Source organism: Cricetulus griseus, chromosome 2 (assembly GCF_003668045.3).
Source record: "Cricetulus griseus strain 17A/GY chromosome 2, alternate assembly CriGri-PICRH-1.0, whole genome shotgun sequence".
NCBI classification, from domain to species: Eukaryota; Metazoa; Chordata; class Mammalia; order Rodentia; family Cricetidae; genus Cricetulus; species Cricetulus griseus.
The window spans coordinates 379,015,258-379,034,103 of NC_048595.1; the positions used below are offsets into that span (position 1 = coordinate 379,015,258).

The 18,846-nt window shown below is 44.5% G+C and overlaps 1 protein-coding gene across 1 annotated transcript in view; it reads left to right on the forward strand.

Moving 5' to 3' along the window:
• Aco2 (aconitase 2) overlaps positions 1-18,846 on the forward strand; it is a 44,425-nt gene that overhangs the window by 5,584 nt on the left and 19,995 nt on the right. Inside the window, exons 2-3 of the mRNA XM_027404091.2 lie at positions 13,503-13,639; positions 17,335-17,593. Of these exons, the coding sequence (XP_027259892.1) occupies positions 13,503-13,639; positions 17,335-17,593 (396 nt within the window). The remainder of the gene's footprint in view (positions 1-13,502; positions 13,640-17,334; positions 17,594-18,846) is intronic.

Here is an 18,846-nt window from a genome sequence, read left to right on the forward strand (position 1 = left end):
ACAAAGTTAGGGATGCTAAGCCAGGTCCCGTGGCACATGCTTGTCGCCTCAGCTGCTCTTTAGACTGAGGGAGGTGGGGAATTGGAAAATGACCAAGTAGACAAATAAGAAATTTGGTTCTGCCAGTTGGTGGTAAATGTCTTTAGTCCCATCACTGTGCATGGTGGGACAGAGGGAAGTTGGTCTCTGAGTTGGAGGCCATCCTGGTCTACATAGTGAGGACAACCAGAGCTGTATAATAAAGAGACCCTGTTTCAAAACAAATAAACAAAAGAGGTTAGTTGTTATAAACATAAGTAAAATAAAGATAAGGTGAAGAAGAATGAAGAGGAAATAGAATAGAGGTAGAGTAAGTAGGGGGTGGAAATGTGTCGGAAATTCAACTTTGGGAGGTTTGGAATGACTGCAGAGGAGGTGACCTTTGAACTGAAGTTTAGGTGATAATAAGATAGTAATTCAGTGTTTTGGGAGAAGAGCTATCAGGTAGAAGCAGCAACATGTACAGAGTATCGGATAGAGGTTTGAGCTGGGGTGTTGAGGGTGAGACAAGGCAGTTGATTGTTGTCATGAGGGGAGAACTGAGAAGGAAGTAGGTCATGAAGACTCGTTAGGGAACTTCAGGGTTACACCCACCTAAATACCCAAAGGAAAATCCACTGGATTGCTTTCTCCCATCTATCTGTCTATCTATCTATCTATCTATCTATCTATCTATCTATCTCTTTTCTTATTTTATTTGTATGTGTAGTGTGTCTGTCTATATATCTGTGCACCACATGATTGCAGTGCCCATGGAGGCCAAAAGAGGGTGACAATCCCCCTGGGACTGGAGTTGCAGATAATTGTGAGGTGTTGGGAATTGAATCCAAGTCCTGGAAAACGCAGCCAGTGCTCTTAACCATTGAGCCATCATTTCGACCTTCCTTCTGTACCGTTTTAAATCATGGAATAACATCACTGAATTATGCTTGAGGAAAAGAATCTTAGTTGCTATGTTACACCATCAGAGGTCAAAGAGGAGGCAGGGAGAACTGGGATCTATGAGACTATAAAGTGCTGGGGTGTGTGTATGGGGGGGGTGGGTGTGCACGCGCTTGCTTGCTTGCTTGCTTGCTTGCTTGCTTGCTTGCTTGAGCATGCACTGAGCATGTTTTTGGTATGGGTCTATACTTGTGCAGGTTTAAGACTAGCCAGAGATACACAAGACACTGACAAAGAGGATGAAAAAAAAATTTAAGAAGTTTCTTTTTCTTTTTCTTTTTCTTTTTTTTTTTTTTACACACATTTATTTTGTGGTGAGGGAAACATGTATGTACATGTCACAGTGCATGTGTAGGGCAGAGAACAGCTTGTGTGAGTCAGTTCTCTATTATATGGGTTCTGGAGATTGAACTCCGGTCATCAAGCTTGTCAGCAAGTACCTTTATCTTCTGAGCCATCTTGTCAATTCCAGTTTTTCATTTTACAAGTAAGCCCTCCCCAACATTAAAAATAGGTGCAGAATAGGAGTGTCTCAAAGTGTACATATAAAAGCTATATTGGAGTTCCTGAAAGGCATGGGGATTAACTTTTTTGAGTTCATTTTACAAAGCTTAGTTCAAGCAACAGGTCACCAGTTTTGGAACCAGGTCTAGAATGATCCTCAGATTCCACATCTGTAAAATGGGCATATTACTTTCTGTCTCACAGGATAGTCACGGCATTGTGTGTAGCAGATACATGGGGAAAATCAGGTGTGGGATAAGGCTTATAGGATAATGTTAGTTTTTCTCTCTAGCTCACGCCCACTCACTCCTGTCCCCAGATGATTTACAGTGTCCTTCGTTGAAAAGATATCATCTAGGGCTGGTGAGATGGTTTAATGACATCGATTTGTCACCAACATCATAGAAAGAGAAAACAGATCCCTGCAAGTTGTCCTCTGACGTTCACATATGCACACATGCGTGCAAAAACACAATAAGCAAATGGGGTTACAGGTGTTTACCACCATCTAGCATTTTTTTTAAAGATTTGTTTGTTTTGGTTTTGTTTGTTTTATAGTGGGGTTTGTGTGTGTGTGTGTGTGTGTGTGTGTGTCTGCTTTTTTCTTTTTCTTTTTTTTTGAGACAGGGTTTCTCTGTGTGGCTTTGGAGCCTATCCTGGCACTCGCTCTGGAGACCAGGCTAGTCTTGAACTCACAGAGATCCGCCTGCCTCTGCCTCTGCCTCTGCCTCTGAGTTCTGGGATCAAAGTCATGCACCACCAACAGCAGGCACTGCCTGCTTTTTCAAGCCTGTGTTTCTCTGTATTCTCTGTAGCCTTGGCTGTCCTGGAATTTGCTCTGTAGACCAGGCTGGCCTCACACTCACAGAGATCTGCCTCTCAGGTGCTGTGATTGAAGGCGTGTACCACCTCTGTGGCTGCCACCAACACCGCTACCCCAACCACCAACGCCTAGCTTATTTGTTTTATTATATATGTGAGTGTTTTGCCTATAGGTATATATGTACACTAGGTGCATGCGTGGTCCCCAAGGAGGTTAGAAGAGGGTGTTAGATACCCTGGGACTGGAATTACAGATGGTTGTGAGCCACTATGTGGGTGTTGGGAATCAAAAATGGGTCCTCTGCAAGAGCAACAAGCCAGATTTTTTTGTTTTTGTTTTTCAAGCAAGGTTTCTCTGTATAGCCCTGGCTATACTGGAAATCACTCTGTAGACTAGGTGTGAGTCATCATGCCCAGCCTGTTGGTATTATTTATAAACAGTCCCATGTGACATCACTAAATTCATGAATGGAGCTGTAAAGGTTAACTTCAAGTAAGGGCCAGTGAAAGACCACTCTTGCTACAAGGGAACATTAATTTAAATGTTATAGTATGGGGCTAAAGCAAGCAGTGGATAAATGTGATAAGGCCTCAAAACAGACTCAGCCCCCTGGTGTGGCACCAAGATTTGGTAATGAATGTTTAGTCTACCCACTGCTGTTGTTGATGGTGGAGCCACCAGTTCAGGAATCATATCAGCTGTCACATACCGAGTTCAGGTCCTTCCACCTGTCACAGACCTAGGTCTTCTTTTTTATTTGTTTGTTTTTCAAGACAAGGTTTCTTTGTGTAGCCTGGCTGTCCTGGAACTAGCTCTGTAGATCAGGCTGGTCTTGAACTCAGAGATCCATTCTAGATTTTTCTTTTACTAGGGTTTACCCACTTGTCCTTCACAGCAACCCTAAAATGTCAACATTCCCTGCCTGTTTTTGTCATGATGAAATTGAGGTTACAAAGGTTAAATAATACATCTGAGGTCACAGGTAGCACATTATAGAGCCAGATGTTGGACTATCAAACTTAGTCTTTTGATCACTTAGCCAACCTTTTTCCCCAGAGCCCTTTCCTGGGCGTAGGGAGTAGAAGCCAGATCTCTGGAGAGTAAGCTAGGAATGGGGTACACAGTTCAGTTGGCCCTGCTGTGATTGCCTCCTGCCCCAGATACCAGTGAGGTGGAGGTGGAGGACTCACAGGATAGCTTTGTTCTTGGCTGTCTGAGGAGCTTTGGAGGATGGCCCCCTCAGTGTGCTGCCATAGAACTGCTGCCTAATCCGCAGGATAGAGCAGTGTTCAGGATTTGTATTCAGCACACTACATGCCCATAGTTTCTGCTGCTGAAGGAAGGCAGCAGCAAAAAAGAACTAGACAGATGAGTGAATAAATCAGCCTATTTCTTAAAGGGACTTCTGCTGCCTTTAGTAGACATTTAGAGGCTGTGACTTGTGGAAGCATGGCTTTTCACTGTACTTTTCCATGTCTCTGGAAAGGACTGCACCACTTTTGTTCCTGCTGGTTGCATAGCAACCGAGCTAGCTGATTGCCTGCTGGCAAGAGGGAATTGTGTAGCTTTGGATTCTTAGGAGAGATGCCAAGCATTGCCTATCACTGGGGGTGGGAAAATGTGTTAGAAGCTACAGTGGAGGTGTGGGAAGATGCTTCTACTCCACAGAATGTTGACTGACAGGCATTCCTGGGTTGTCCACCTAGAAGGAGCTCCCCTGTGACTCTCCTGCCAGAACGGGCTGAATAGGTAGTTGCTGATAGCAGTGATTCTTGGAACTGTGGAGGCCATGGTCAGGAATAACAAGGGGTCTGACTCCATCTTTCATATTTTGTCCTAACAAAGTATGGATGGCCCAGGAGTCTTCCACTTCTCAGTCCCCACTGACAGTTTTTTTGTTACCATTCTGGGCCTTTCTCTATATTTTAAAACTGTGATTTCTTTCCCACCCTGGTAATCTTTGCTGTTTTGCCTTTATGTTACAGAAGAGTAAATCAAGGTTCAAGAGAGGTCAGGAATCCTAAGGTCCCACATCTCAGGAGGCTGAAATTCTAAGAGAGAGGATCCAGATCTAGAAGGATGCCATTTCTGTACCAGTTTTTTTTGTATTGTGGCATCCACATTGGCTCACTTACAGGTACCTGGTGACTTACCTTTCACTGAAGCAAGTCAGGAGACTCCTTCTGATCCAGGAGTCAGGCTCTGAGTAGCTCAGCCATCTCCAGCTCCTTGGCTTGCTGAGGGCAAGGACCCACTGACATGGTGGCTCAGTAGCAGGTAGTTTGGTATAACCTAGGCTTGGTAGTATGGGAGGGATCTGCCATTGTACCAGCCAGGCACCATGACAGGTTCAGGTGCAGCATGGACTAGTAGTGGGTTCTGTTCCTCTTGAAAAACCACAATTTAGAGTTCAGGGTTAGGGATAGAGAGCCATGCCACCTTTTACCTTGTCTTGCCCTTTGTCTGGTTATGTTTGTTTCGAGACAGACTCTTACACTATAGCACCAGTCTGAACTCCGTTCTCCTGCCTCAGCCTTCCTGAGTGCTGGGATTAAAGGCCTATTCTACCAGGTTTGGTCCCTGCTTTTGTCTTTTATACCTGCACATACTCTCTTCCACTGATTCCTCACCCAGGCATCCCAAGCCTGGGTTGTTGGGTTGTCCACCCAGGCTTCATCTCCTTTATTACCTTTGCAAAGGCTACTATGGGCTTTTGCTGATCTTGACCCAACAAAGGTATATATCATTGTAGGGATGTCTTCTTGGTATCTGTCAGGTTTCTTGGCACACAGTAGGTGCTCAAGTGTTAGATATATATGTGTTATGTAACTAGGAAAAGGTTATACGAAAAGCTACCACCGGCCTCTTTAAGTACTTCCTGTGTCTTTGAGTGCGTTGTGGGCATAGCCACAATGATTTTTAAAAATTCAACTCTGATCTCATGATCTTATTTAAAGCTTCTGTGGCTCTCCCATTGCTAAAAATCAAATTAAACCTTTAACATGCCTGATGGTAGAGGCACATGCTTTTAATCCCAACACTCGAGAGGCAGAGGCAGGTGGGCTCTGAGTTCAAGGCCAGCCTGGTCTACAGAGAAAGTTCCAGGACAGCAAAAGCTACACAGAGAAACCCTGTCTCAAACAAACAAACAAACTATTTAATGTGTCTGTCTTGAGGTATTGGCTTACAGTTCAGAGGTTCAGTTCATTATCATCTCATCAGGGTAGGGAGTAAGTACGGCAGCATGCAGGCAGACATGGTGCTGGCCTCATCCTGATCAGAAGGCAACAGCAAGTGGTATGTGTCTTACACTGAGCAAAGCTTGAGCAAGAGACCTCAAAGCCCACCCCTACAGTGACATACTTCCTCCAACAAGGCCATATGTATTCCAACAAAGCCACACCTCCTAATAATGCCACTCCTTATGAACTTATGGGTGCTAATTGCATTCAAACTCCCATAGTCCTGCTGTCAGGCTCACACTAGGCAGGGCCACAGACTGACTAGTGCAGTTAAAACAGTGATCACCTGGGGCTGGAGGGATGGCTCAGGGGTTAGGAGCATTGAAACTCTGCTAGGTGTCAGGGTTTTGTACCTTGCTTGCTGCTTAAGGGTGGTAGTATGTGGGAAGTTTAAAATGCATGAAATAAAGCCAGTGGCACATGCCTTTAATCCCAGCACCTGTGAGGCAGAGGCAGGCGTTCACAGCCAGCTTGATCTATGGAGCCAGTTCCAGAACAGCCAGTACTAAATGGAGAAATCCTGTCTCAAACAAAAAAGGATGAATGAGCAGGGTGTCATGGCACACTCTAGCACTTGGGAGGGTGAGGCAGGATTGTTAGTTAGAGGCCATCTTAGATTATAGTAAGGCCCAGTTTCTAAATAAGGTTCATGAAATGTATTAGTTAGGGTTCTCTAGAGTCACAGAATTTATGGAATGAATCTCTCTCTCTCTCTCTCTCTCTCTCTCTATATATATATATATATATATATATATATGTATGTGCATATGTATACATACATACATACATACATACATACATATATATGTATAATTTTTTGGAATGACTTACAGTCCAACTAATCCAACAATGGCTGGCTGTGAATGGAAACTCTAAGAATCTAGTAGTTGCTCAGTCCCACAAGGCTGGGTGTCTCAGCTGGTCTTATGTATATGCTGGAGTCCCGAAGAAGTAGACTCCAGTGCCAGTGAAGGGATGAACTGCTAGCAAGGTGAGGGCAAGCAGGCAAAGAACAGGAGCTTCCTTCTTCTGTGTCCTTATATAGGCTTTCAGCAGAAGGTGTGGCCCAGATTAAATGTGTGTCTTTCACACTTCAAGATCTGGATCAAAAGTGTGTCTTCCTACCTCAAATGTCTGGACTAGAAGTGGATTTACCCACTTCAAAACAAGCAGAAACTCTTACAGGTGTGTCTTCCATGTCTGGATTGTAGTTCATTCTAGATATAGTCAAGTTGACAACCAAGAATGGCCACCACAAATGTCATGTAAAATGCAGGGCTAAGACATACTCGCATGCTTGATGTTTAGATTGACACCATGCTTCTCATTCATGAACCATATGGTACTGACCAGATCACCAGGACTCCTATAGACCACAGGACTGGAAATGGGCAGTAACTGGTAGTGAAGATGGTAAACTAGTATCAAGGTTACCAGGTTTTTCATCCAGGGTCAGAAAATCAGGTATATAAGCCAGACATAGTAGCTCATACCTGTAATTCCTACACTTGAGAAGCGGGGAGATCATCTTGAATTTGAGGCCAGCCTGGGGTATATAGTTCTAGGGCTCCTTGAGCTACAGTGTGAAACCCTGCCTTAAAAATAAAATCTAGGCCAATGAAATGGCTTCATGAGTAAAGATATTTGCTGCAAGCCTGACTGCCTAAGTCCTAGAACCCTAATAATGGATATAAAAGAACTGACTCCTGCAAGTTGTTTTCTGATCTGCACATGTGCCCCAGGAGTATACCCACACATACATGTACACATACACGCAATAAATTATTATTATTATTATTATTATTATTAGGTTTTCGAGACAAGGTTTCTCTGTGTAGCTTTGGAGCCTATCCTGGCACTCACTCTGGAGACCAGGCTGGCCTCAAACTCACAGCGATCCACCTGCCTCTGCCTCCTGAGTGCTGGGATTAAAGGCGTGCGCCACCAACGCCCAGCACAATAAATTATTTTTAAAAATTTAAAGAAAATCCCCAAACAAATAAATAAACAAATCAGCCATGTCTATAAATATTTATGGCTTAAGACTACTCAGTGATAGCTGGACATGGTGGCCCATGCCATGACTTTTATCCCAAAGCAAGTTCCAGGCCAGCCAGCTCTACACAGTCTCAAAACATCAACAACCCAAAACAATCAAAAGTGGTCAGTAATGCTACATGCTCTTAGTCCCAGCATCTAGGAGGCAGAGGTAGGTGGATCTCTGAGTATGAGGCTAGCCAGGGCTACATAGTGAGGCCCTATCTCAGAGGGAGGGAGGAAAGAGAGAAAGAAAGAAAAAAAAAAGTGGCAAGGAATATGTTAGTCAAGATGTTAAGGTGTTCAGATGTGTGCAAGTGATGTGTGTTTTGTACAGTGTATTAACTGGCTGTGTTATTGCTGTAAGGCTGCTGGAATTGCAAGCAGATGCCACAACACATGACAGGGCCAAGCTGCTGCAGAATTTGGAGATAAGCCAGTAAATGGGTTATTTTTTTTAACTAGTTTACTTAAATTTATTTTATGTGCATTGGTGTTAAGGTGTCAGATCTCCTGGAACTGGAGTTGCAGACAGATGTAAGCTGCCATGTAGGTGATGGGAATTGAACCCGGGTCCTCTCTGGAAGAGCAGCCAGTGCTTTTAACTGCTGAGCGATCTCTCCAGCCCCATAAATGGGTTATTAAAAAACCTGAAAACTGGGGCTGGAGAGATGGCTCAGCGGTTAAGAGCACTGACTGTTCTTCCAAAGGACCGGAGTTTAATTCCTGGCATCCACATGGTGGCTCACAACCACCTTGAATGAGATCTGGTGCCCTCTGCTGGCATGTATACAAGACTGTATAGACTGTATACATAATAAATAAATAAAACCTTAAAAAAAAAAAAAAAAAAAAAAAAAAAAACCTGAAAACCGTCCTTAGCCCAGAGAAGACATTTAGGGAGTACAACAGGACAGATAGTTGTCTTCAGATACCTGGGGGACCCTGGAGACTGAGTCATCTTGAGTGGGAACAGGATTGCATAGTTTGAACATACTCAGAGGAACCTGGTGTGGCTAGGGTCTGGGAACCATTGTGGAACAACTTGGCCTCACAGGGTAGGCATGGACAAAGAGCCAACTCTCTAGTCCCGTATGTAGCAATTTAAATTTTAATTAATAGTAAAGGGCCAGTAAGAATGCTAGTTAGGTAAAGGTGCCTACTGCCACACCTAACCACCCAAGTCAATCCCTGTAATCCACAGAGTGGAAGGAGAGAACCAATTCCTGCATTTTGTTCTGTGACCTTCACACACATGCTATGCCATGCTGTGCCCACATACATACATGGATATCAAATGTTAACAACAACAACAAAAAAACAAAAACAAAAACCAAAAATGTAAAAGTGCCATTGTTTAATTGTACTAGGTACCTCACTGGACAGCACAGACCTAGAGCAGATCCAACATGGTAGAAAGCCCTGTAGACAGTGTTGGCTGTTATTCACAGAGAAAGCAGGGCAACATTGGGATTGAGGTCTTTGTTCATTCATTTTGAGGCCTGGGCTTAGGTAGCCAAGGCTGGCCTGAAACTTGCTATGTACCTGAGGATGACCTTGGAACTCTGTTCTTCTGTCTCCACTACCCGAGTGCTAGGATCACAGGCATTTGTGCTACCATGCTAGATGATGATTCAGGATTGAGCATGTGGATGGCTTTTCTTGTCCTCAATACTATGATGTTGAACCCATTTTGAGGGGAGGCTCAGAGACTTGGGTAACATGTCTGGGGCTGGGTGCGGGTCCCTACCTGCTGCCATGTGCCCTGGTCACTCTTCCTCATGGGAAGCTAGGTTCAGTTAGTTCACAGGTGGGCTTTGAAGATGAGAGGATGCAATGTGGATAGAATGTTTAGACAGCGCTTGTCTCATGTATGGTAGGCACTCAGTAAATATTTTATCTTTACTGAGAAGTTATGTCCTTTATCAGCATTTAAAAAATTGATTCATGTAGTGACACTGAAGATGAAATCAGGGCCTCATGAATAGCAAGGTACACACTCTACCATTGAGCCATGTGTCCAGTCCCCATCATATTTCTTGTCCTTTTTTTCTAGTTATCATCATCTCGTTATTTGAGAGAGGCTTTCGTGTAGCCCGGGCTGGCCTTAAACTTCTGATTCTCCTGTCTCCAGCTCCCAAGTGCTGGGATTACAGGTATATACCACCATGCCCAGTGTATGTAGTGCTAGGATTGAGCCCAGGACTTTGTGTAAGCTAGACAAGTGTTCTGCCAACCGAACTACATACTCATCGTACAATTGGTATTATTTATTTTAAAAATTATTTCATGGACTAGTGAGTTGGTTCATTGGGTAAACCCTTAACAGCCTGAGTCCACTTCTTGGGATACATGTGGTGGTTGTCCTTTGATCTCTACACGTGCCATGGTACACATGAAGGTCAGAGACAGACAACTCTTAGGAGTTGGTTCTCTCTTTCTACTATGGATTTTGGAGATTTAATTTAGGTCATCAGATTTTCATAACAAATACTTCCATCTACTGAACCATCTCAGTGGACCTCAGTGTGTTATTTCATAAGCCTATTTTCCACTATTGATTGGCTCTGTTTTCCTTGCTGTTGGCATTGTAATTAGGATTACAGTGTATGGTTTTGCCTGCTAGGCTAGACACTGGTATTGCTATTTTTGTTTCTAAGGTAACTGATGCTTAGGTCAGTCAGTTTGCAAAAATAGTGAACTATTTCTAGGGGGTGCAGTAAGGAACCTACTAACATGATGGTTCCAGGATGGTAAGGTTTTTGTAATAGATATGAGAACAGCCAGAGGTATCTGGAAGAGTCAAGAGCAGAGAGGGCAAAAAAGTAGACTAAATATGGCTGGCAGACTGGACATGGCCAGGGCTAGGGATGCAGGAAATGGAATGGAAATAGCACAGAGAGAATAAGACGATGAGAGGGGGTGAGTGCAGGAATAGTAGAGAATTGATGGCCACAAGGAGGGTGAGTGGCTGGGGACAGGGAAGGGTCAGGACACTGGCATGGGGACTTTAAAGTGTGTAACAGGTACTAGTGAGTGGGACTGAAGGAGTCTGGAGGCTTTGACAGGAGTGTGTCAGTGGAGAGCTCTATGTCCCTTCTGCCTGAAGTAAGGGAAATGACTCCTTTTGGCAAATGGGAAAGTTGGGAAAGTTCCCGAGGAATGTTGGCTTTTTATTTACATTTTTTATTTATTTTATAGAAGTCCTATTAGCCAGCTTGAGTTCTTTTCTGGGTATGTGGGCTGCCTTTTGAACTTTGGAAAATTGGACAGATAGGTCCAAGTACAGATGTCAAACGGTTGTTTCCACACTAAGCTGTTAGTGAAAAAGCAAGCAGCGCCACAGCTGTATTAGCTTCTCATTTTGTGCAGGGCACAGAGAGGTGCTCATCAATGCATGGGATGATAAGAACCCAAACTAAGGCAGATGTTGGTCGCATACTCCTTAATCTCAGAAGCAGAGGCCAGCCTGGTGTATACAGTGAGTTCCAGGCCAGCCAGGGCTACATAGTGAGACTTTATCTCAAACAAACACATTTTTAAAAATTACTGGAACTACTAAGAGCTGGATGTAGTCTTTCCTAGTTTTCACAAAGCTCTGTGAAGAGAATAGTGCCTAGGGGTCAGTCATCTAAAATAGCTCACATGGCCAGTGGCTGTGCCCAACACAAACCCAGATGGCAAGCAGTCTGTCCCTCCTCTCAGTTCTCTTGATGCTTCTGTAGCTGCAGCAGAAGAACCTTGCCTCTTCCATGCTCTGACATAGGAAGGTTGTCTGATGAGTCATAGGTGAAGTCAAGAGCCTTCCACACCTAGCTAGTGAGGCAGACAGCAAGGCTCTGGTGCTGGATTTTGAGTTGAAGGGCAAATAGATCTGAGCTCTGGGTTGGGAAGGAAGGCCATTAGTGAGGATGGATGCTGCTTTGTGAGGTGGCCTGTTCTCAGCACAGGGTGACTTGAACAGAATGGCACCTGTGAAGATTGACAGGGATTCAATCATAGTCTCTAGGAAACTGAGGAAGGACTTGGGTCATCAGCATCAATTTTCTCTTTCACATAGAACACACATAGAAAGGACACCTAGAAAGAACGTTAGTCTTCCTTTTCTGCTGTCCTTTCTGTGGGCTCTGGGCTAGCTAGGTTATATCAGCTTGACACAAGCTAGAGTCAATTTGGAAGGGGACACTTCAATTGAGAAAATACTCCACTAGATTGGCCTGTGGGCAAGCTTATGGGGTATTTTCTTGATTGGTGATTGATGTGGGATGGTGGATGGTGTTACCCCTGGGCTGGTGGTCCTGGATGCTGGGGCAAGCCAGTAAGCAGCATGCCTCCTTGGTTGTCTGTATCAATTCCTGCCTCTAGGTTCCTGCATGAGTTTCTACCCTGACTTCCTTCAGTAATGGACTGTTGCCTGGAAATGTAAACAAAATAAACGCTTTCCTCTCCAGGTTGTTTTTGCTTTTGTAGCCCTGGCTGTCCTGGAACTCTGTAGACCAGGCTGGCCTCGAACTCACAAACATCTGCTTGCCTGTGTCTCCCAAGTACTGGGAGTAAAGGTGTGTGCCACTACCGCCCGGCTGGTCATGTTGTTTTATCACAGCAATAAATACCTAAGACAGATAAATTTATTCTTTCTTGGTCACTTTCTCTGTTAATGTGGTCATCCAGAGTTTTAAATTAACTAGTATATCCTCCATCCTGTTTTTTTACTGATTGCTGCAGGCCTCAAATTAGAGACTTCTTTTTTTGGGTTTTTTGAGGCAGGGTTTCTCTGTGGCTTTGGAGGCTGTCCTGGAACTAGTTCTTGTAGTCCAGGCTGGTCTCAAGCTCACAGAGATCTGCCTGCCTCTGCTTCCTGAGTGCTGGGATTAAAACTGTGCGCCACCACCGCCCGGCTAAATTAGAGACTTTAAAACAACAGTCATCATTTGCCTCTCAGTTTCTGTAGTCCAGGAATTTGGCGATGGGCTCACTTAAATAGGTATAGTTGGGATGAATAATATAGTTCAGTAGTAGAGTGCTGGCCTTTCGTGCAGAAGGCCCTCAGCACTGGGCAAAAAGATGTTTTTTTCAACTGTTACCTAGTGTTGCAATTATCTGAAGGCTTGTATTGGAGTGGACGCATTCCTTTGCCAGGTGGCTCACTTACAAGGCAGTGCTGGCATTGGCAGGAGCTGTCTGTTCCTCTCTGAGTGGACCTCTCCCTGAACTGCTTATGTCATAACATGGTGATTGTCTTCTCCCAGAGCAACCCAAGCTGGAGGCAGCCTGACAGAAGCTAGCCCTTTAATGGCCTACATTAGAAGTTACTTAGCATCACTTACCCCTTTCGTAGAAGTCAAGAAGTATATCACATGTTAAAAGGCAAGGGAGTCGTGCTACACCTTATGAAAGGATGAGGTAGTGGCGAAAGCTTAGGACCGGCTTTGCTTATTCATTCTTCTATTTAGGAAACATGTATTTGATGCACCTGTGAGATGTGCCAGGTAGTAAGACAGCCTTTCTCCGCCCTCAGGGAACTTAGGTGTGGATAGAGTTCTAGCAGTAGTATGGGCATTGATTCAGAGCTGCTTGGACTTTCACACATGGTATCCCTGCATGGTCCCCAGGGCTGATTAGGTCCTTGTCCTAGCTCCTCTAGGTCTTAGTCAGTGAGGCCTATTCTTCAGCTATTGTAACTTATGTGGTAGAACTTGACTTTGAGCCAGTGATTCTGCTATGAATCCTCCCATTTTCTCCTTTTGGAATGGTTTCTGTGGATGCTGAGGCACCCATGCCCCAGTGAGGGAACCACGGCTACAGTCACAGAACAGCTCATGACACCTGATTCCTGTTTTTACCATGTGGACCTGTCTTTCAGATGTAGACACTTAAGAAACCCATTGATAGCCCTGTTTTCTTCTGTTTTGCAGAAGGCCTTGGGTGTGCGGCAGTACCATGTGGCCTCTGTCCTGTGCCAACGGGCCAAGGTGGCCATGAGCCACTTTGAGCCCAATGAGTACATCCGCTATGACCTGCTAGAGAAGAACATTAACATTGTCCGAAAACGGTAAGGCTGTGGGGAGCTCGAGGTGCCGTCTCAGGGTAGCTTCTCTTTTCAGAAGCATTGGGAGTGCTGGTAGCAGGGTCTAGTGTTCAGGAAACAAAGGCCCCTGCACAGGAAAATCTTTGCACTGGAACTTCTGGGCCTTTTCCATGGAAGAATAATAGTAAGTGGCCTAGAAGGCCAGGCACCATGGTGCATGCCTGCAGTCCTGCACTTGAGAGGTAGAGGCAGAAGCATCAGACTAGAGCAGTAACTTTTAAGGTTCTAAGTTTGTTGAATTGTGAGGCCTACATTCAGTCTAGTTGTGTCTGATGCTGATGACCCCAGCATTAGTTGTAGTATTATTTTTAAAATTACATTGTATTTATTGTGTGTATGCATTTGTGCACATGCTGGGCGTGATGGAACATGCCTTAAGTCCTAGTACTCAGGAGGCAGCCAGGGCTCCACAGAGAAACCTTGTTTCTAAAAACAAACAAACAAACAAAAAAACAAAAAACAGGGTCTTAGGGACTGATGATATCAAAATGTGGGCAGTACTGGCCAGACTCCCAGGTATTTCTAAAGTGCAATGAGAGTGGAGAACCATTGTCCCCACCAGTACAGCAGTACAGGACCTTGTACAAATGCTTTTCTCCAGGAAACAATATTTGATTTATTCTTGATACTCTCTGACCACTACCCAGTAGAAAGATAATGGATTTTCCTTTCATCTTGGAGACTTGCACTCTGCTCTTCATCATGCTTGAAAGGAGAACTGGCACAGAAGTAGACTTCATGGTGACTTGACCAGGAAGTATTACTTGCCATTTAGAGTTTATTTGTATTCATCTTTTTTTTTTTTTTTTTTTAAGATTTTATTTATTTATTATGTATGCAGTGTTCTGCCTGCAGGTATCCCTGCAGGCCAGAAGAGGGCACCAGATCGCATTATAGATGGCTGTGAGCCACCATGTGGTTGCTGGGAATTGAACTCCGGACCTTTGGAAGAACAGCCAGTGCTCTTAACCTCTCAGCCATATCTCCAGCCCTGAGGGGTTGTTGTGTAGTGGGTAGGGACTGATATAACACCATTAACTAACTATCCCACAATGCACAAAACAACCCCATAGTGGAGTCACCTGACCCCTAGCGTGCAGAGTGCCAGGGCTGAAAAACCATGACACAGAGAAAAAGTAGAGATGGAGCTATTCTAAAAATAGTTTCATTATAAAGAATTTTTTTTTATTTTATTGAGAATTTCAAGCATGCATGCTATGTTTTGATCAAGCATGAATGTACAGTGGCTGTGACTGCATCCACAAAACCTGAACAAGATCAAACTAGTCTAAAGAACTTTAAAGAAGGCTAGAACATTGCCAGGGGACTCTCTGACACTAGGTTCAAATTCTGTTTTCAAGAACTAGATCTCTGCCACCCAGAACAACAAAGAGACAGATAAACATAGATAGATGACCCAGTTAGCCCTCAATCACAAGGGGATGTAATGATGAACTGTCCAAAGTTTTCTCATTTGTCAGGCTCTAAGTCTTTTTATTACACCATATTTTGTGTGTGTGTATTCATCGTGGTCACACTGAGGTCATCAGGCTTCCAGGCAAGTGCCTATACTTGCTGAACCATAACTCACCAGCCCAGTGTCAGGCATTTGCTTTCAAGGTCTTGGTGCTATTTTTCAGCTCTCTTGGGCCCAGAAAGAGAAGAAACTACGTTCCACACAGTGAGTCCTCGCCAACCACCAGTCTGGGATGTGCTCCTGCAAACCGATGGCCAGCCCCTGTACCTCAGGCTCCTGCTTTTTTTATTGGAGGCACTCATGACACAGACCTAGAGAATAGTCTTAGTTCAAGGGCTTAGAGGACTGTGAGGTTAAGATCTGGGGCCCAGGCAGGCAGAAGAGAAGAAAGGGTCTGCATTTGCTGCACAGGCATGCTGGCAATGCTAGTATTGGCTACAGCAGAGTCAGCGTGAAGGCACAGGACAAAGCACAGCCTGCTGGCTCCTTGCTTCTACTTGTGTACTGTAGCTTTGGGGCTTGAGGGAACTCACTTTTCCTCCCAGTGCCTCAGTTTCTTCATCTGCACTGTGAGTATAAAATGAGTTATATGCATGAAGTGTGTAAGAAATCCTAAAAGTAGGGGCTGGGGAGATGGCTCAGTGCTCTCTTCTAGAGGACCCAAGTTCAATTCCTGGCACCTAGGTTGGGCAGCTTACAACCAACTGCCTATGTCTCCAGCTCCAGTCATCTGGCCTCTGCAGTTACCTGTTTACACATGTCCACACACACATTTGAACAATACATCTTTTAAGAATCCCAGAATTGGGCTGGAGAGATGGCTCAGAGGTTAAGATGTCCTGAGTTCAAGTCCCAGCAACCACATGGTGGCTCACAACCATCTGTTATTCGATCTGGTGTCCTCTTCTGTTGTGCAGATATACATGGAAGCAGAATGTTATATACATAATAAATAAATAAAATCTTTAAAAAAAAAAAAAAAAAAGAATCCCAGAAATAAGTACCCTACTAACACTCACCTTCAGTGACTGAATGCAGATCTGTGGTGGACTGGGAATGGTTATTAGCAGAGGCAGGAAAGGACTCTGGGGAGTGGGCAGATGGGTTCAGTATGTTTGTATGTGTGGTGATGACAACTGAGTACAGGGCCTACCACCTCCTGCTATACATCTGAGCTACTTACTTCCCAGCTCCAAGAAGTATCCCCTTTATGCAGTTTTGTCAGTGTGATTATATATAGGGAAGCTGTCTCTCGAGGGTGTCTTTGTTGGTTAGTTCTTGTCTGTAGCCCTGACCAGCTTGGCACTGGCTGTGGAGTTCAGGTTCATTTTATATTGCTGACAGTCTTCTTTCTTCAGCTTCCTGATTACTGAGATTACAGCACTACCATGTTCCACTTTAAGAAAGCTGTTTAAAACCAAGAGAACTGTGTCAGGCATGCTAGCATGTATCTGCAAATACCAGCAACATGTAATTCTAACACTCAAGAAGTAGAGACAGTAGATGTGTGTATATAATAGAGTGGTGTAGTAGAAAAGCAAATATTTTTTTGCTTTTGTTTTTTTTGGTTTTTGGTTTGTTTTTTGAGACAGGGTTTCTCTGTGTAACAGCCCTAGCTATCCTGGAACTTGCTCTGTAGACCAGGCTGGCCTCAAGCTCACAGAGAACCTCCCGCCTCTGCCTCCCGAGTGCTGGGATTAAAGGCATGTGCCACCACTGCCCAGCTGAAAAAGCTTTGAAAAAGCTAGTCAGTCCTGTTGTTTTGTATGATGTTTGTTTATCTTGATTTTTTTTTGTTTTCTATTGTTTTTTTTTTTTTTAAGCAGAACTTCATGTAAAGACCCAAGCTGATCTTTAGCATGCCTTTCAGCATAGCCAAGAATGATATTGATATAATCCCTGAACCCCACCTCCCAAGTGCTGGAATTGCAAGCATGCATGCACCACACCTGGCCTGTCTTCTGTGGTGCTGACATTCACTTGTTCTTCAAGTAAATTTCAAATCCCCACAGTAAATGCCAGGCACTTCTCTATGTCCTGGAGATGCCACAGGGAACAGCACTGATTTGTTCCTGCCCAAGTGGATCTTGGGAACCTTCACACAGATTGTCCTATGCCTGCTTACTGCCATAAGCATGGAGAGAGAGAAGCTGCTACCAGGGTAACTTCCTTCTGTCTGCAGGTTGAACCGGCCTCTGACTCTCTCAGAGAAGATTGTATATGGACATCTGGATGACCCAGCCAACCAGGAGATTGAGCGGGGAAAGACATACCTGCGTCTACGGCCCGACCGGGTGGCCATGCAGGATGCAACAGCTCAGATGGCTATGCTACAGTTCATTAGCAGTGGGCTGCCCAAGGTAGCGGTGCCATCAACTATCCACTGTGACCATCTGATTGAGGCCCAGCTAGGGGGTGAGAAAGACCTGCGCAGGGCCAAGGTGAGCCCAGCTGGTGATGGGGGCTGGTGGCTGGGTGTGGAGAAAGGGAGGTAGATACTGTGTTGCAGTCTGCTCAGGCACTTCTGAGTTTTGTTTTTCTAATTTATGCATTGGTGTTTTTGCTATGGGTGTCGCCTGAGACTGTAATTACAGACCATTGTGAACTACCATGTAGGTGCTAGGAATTGAACCCAGGTCCTCTGAAAGAGCAGTCAGTGCTCTTAACCATTGTGCCATCTCTCTAGCCCCACTGCCGAGTTCTAATGACCTGCTTAACTCAGTCTTTTTTCATGACACTGAGGATCTGAGGATGGAACTCAGAACCTCATGTATAACAGGCAAATACTAAACCACTGAGCCATTCTCTGGCCCTGAGGTTTAGCATTTTTTGTTTGTTAGTTTTTGTTTTTGCAGACAGGGTCTCTCTCTGCATAGCCCTGGCTGTCCTGGAACTCACTTTATAGACCAGGCTGGCTTTGAACTCATAGAGATCCTCCTGCCTCTGTCTCAAAATTATTGAGATTAAAGATGTGTGCCATCACCGCCCAGCTTGTTTTGACATATTTTTAAGGCTTGCTTTTAATTCTTAATATTAGAAATGAAATCTGGCATTGTGAAAATGTTAGAAAATAGATTGGTCTTATCACAGAAAACATTCTATGTTGTTAGAAAGTGCTGCTGCTTGGCTGGGGAGATGGCTCCAGGCTTAAGAAAGCACATAGTGTTCTTCAGAGGACCCACATCAGGCAGTCCATAACCACCTGGAACTTCAGTTCCAGGAGTATCTGATACCTCAGGCCTCTGTTGGCACCTACGTTAGCATTTACACACATACTTTGATAATAATAAAGAAATAAATAAGCTGGTGGTGCACACCTTTAATCCCAGAACTTGGGAGGCAGAGGCAAGTGGATCTACAGAGTGGTTTCAGGACTGCTGGGGCTACACAGAGAAACCCTGTCTCAGGAAAAGGAAAGAAAAGGGAAGTGCTGCAGAGCCAGGTGTGCTGGTACATGATACTAGTGCCTGGAGTCAGTTCTTTCCATCCCAGTAGCCCATCTTCCTGTATATTTTATCCATGTCACATGTGCCCTCTCTCAGTCTACTCTCTTCTGGCCTCTGAGGGTCAGCCAGGAAAAAGGATGGACGGTCCTGTGTGTAGCAGCACCATGAATTGGACCTCGTGGCTGCAGGAGTGGTAGATTGATCAAGTTCTCACTCTGGAGATCTCATGCTGACAGTCTTCTTCCAGT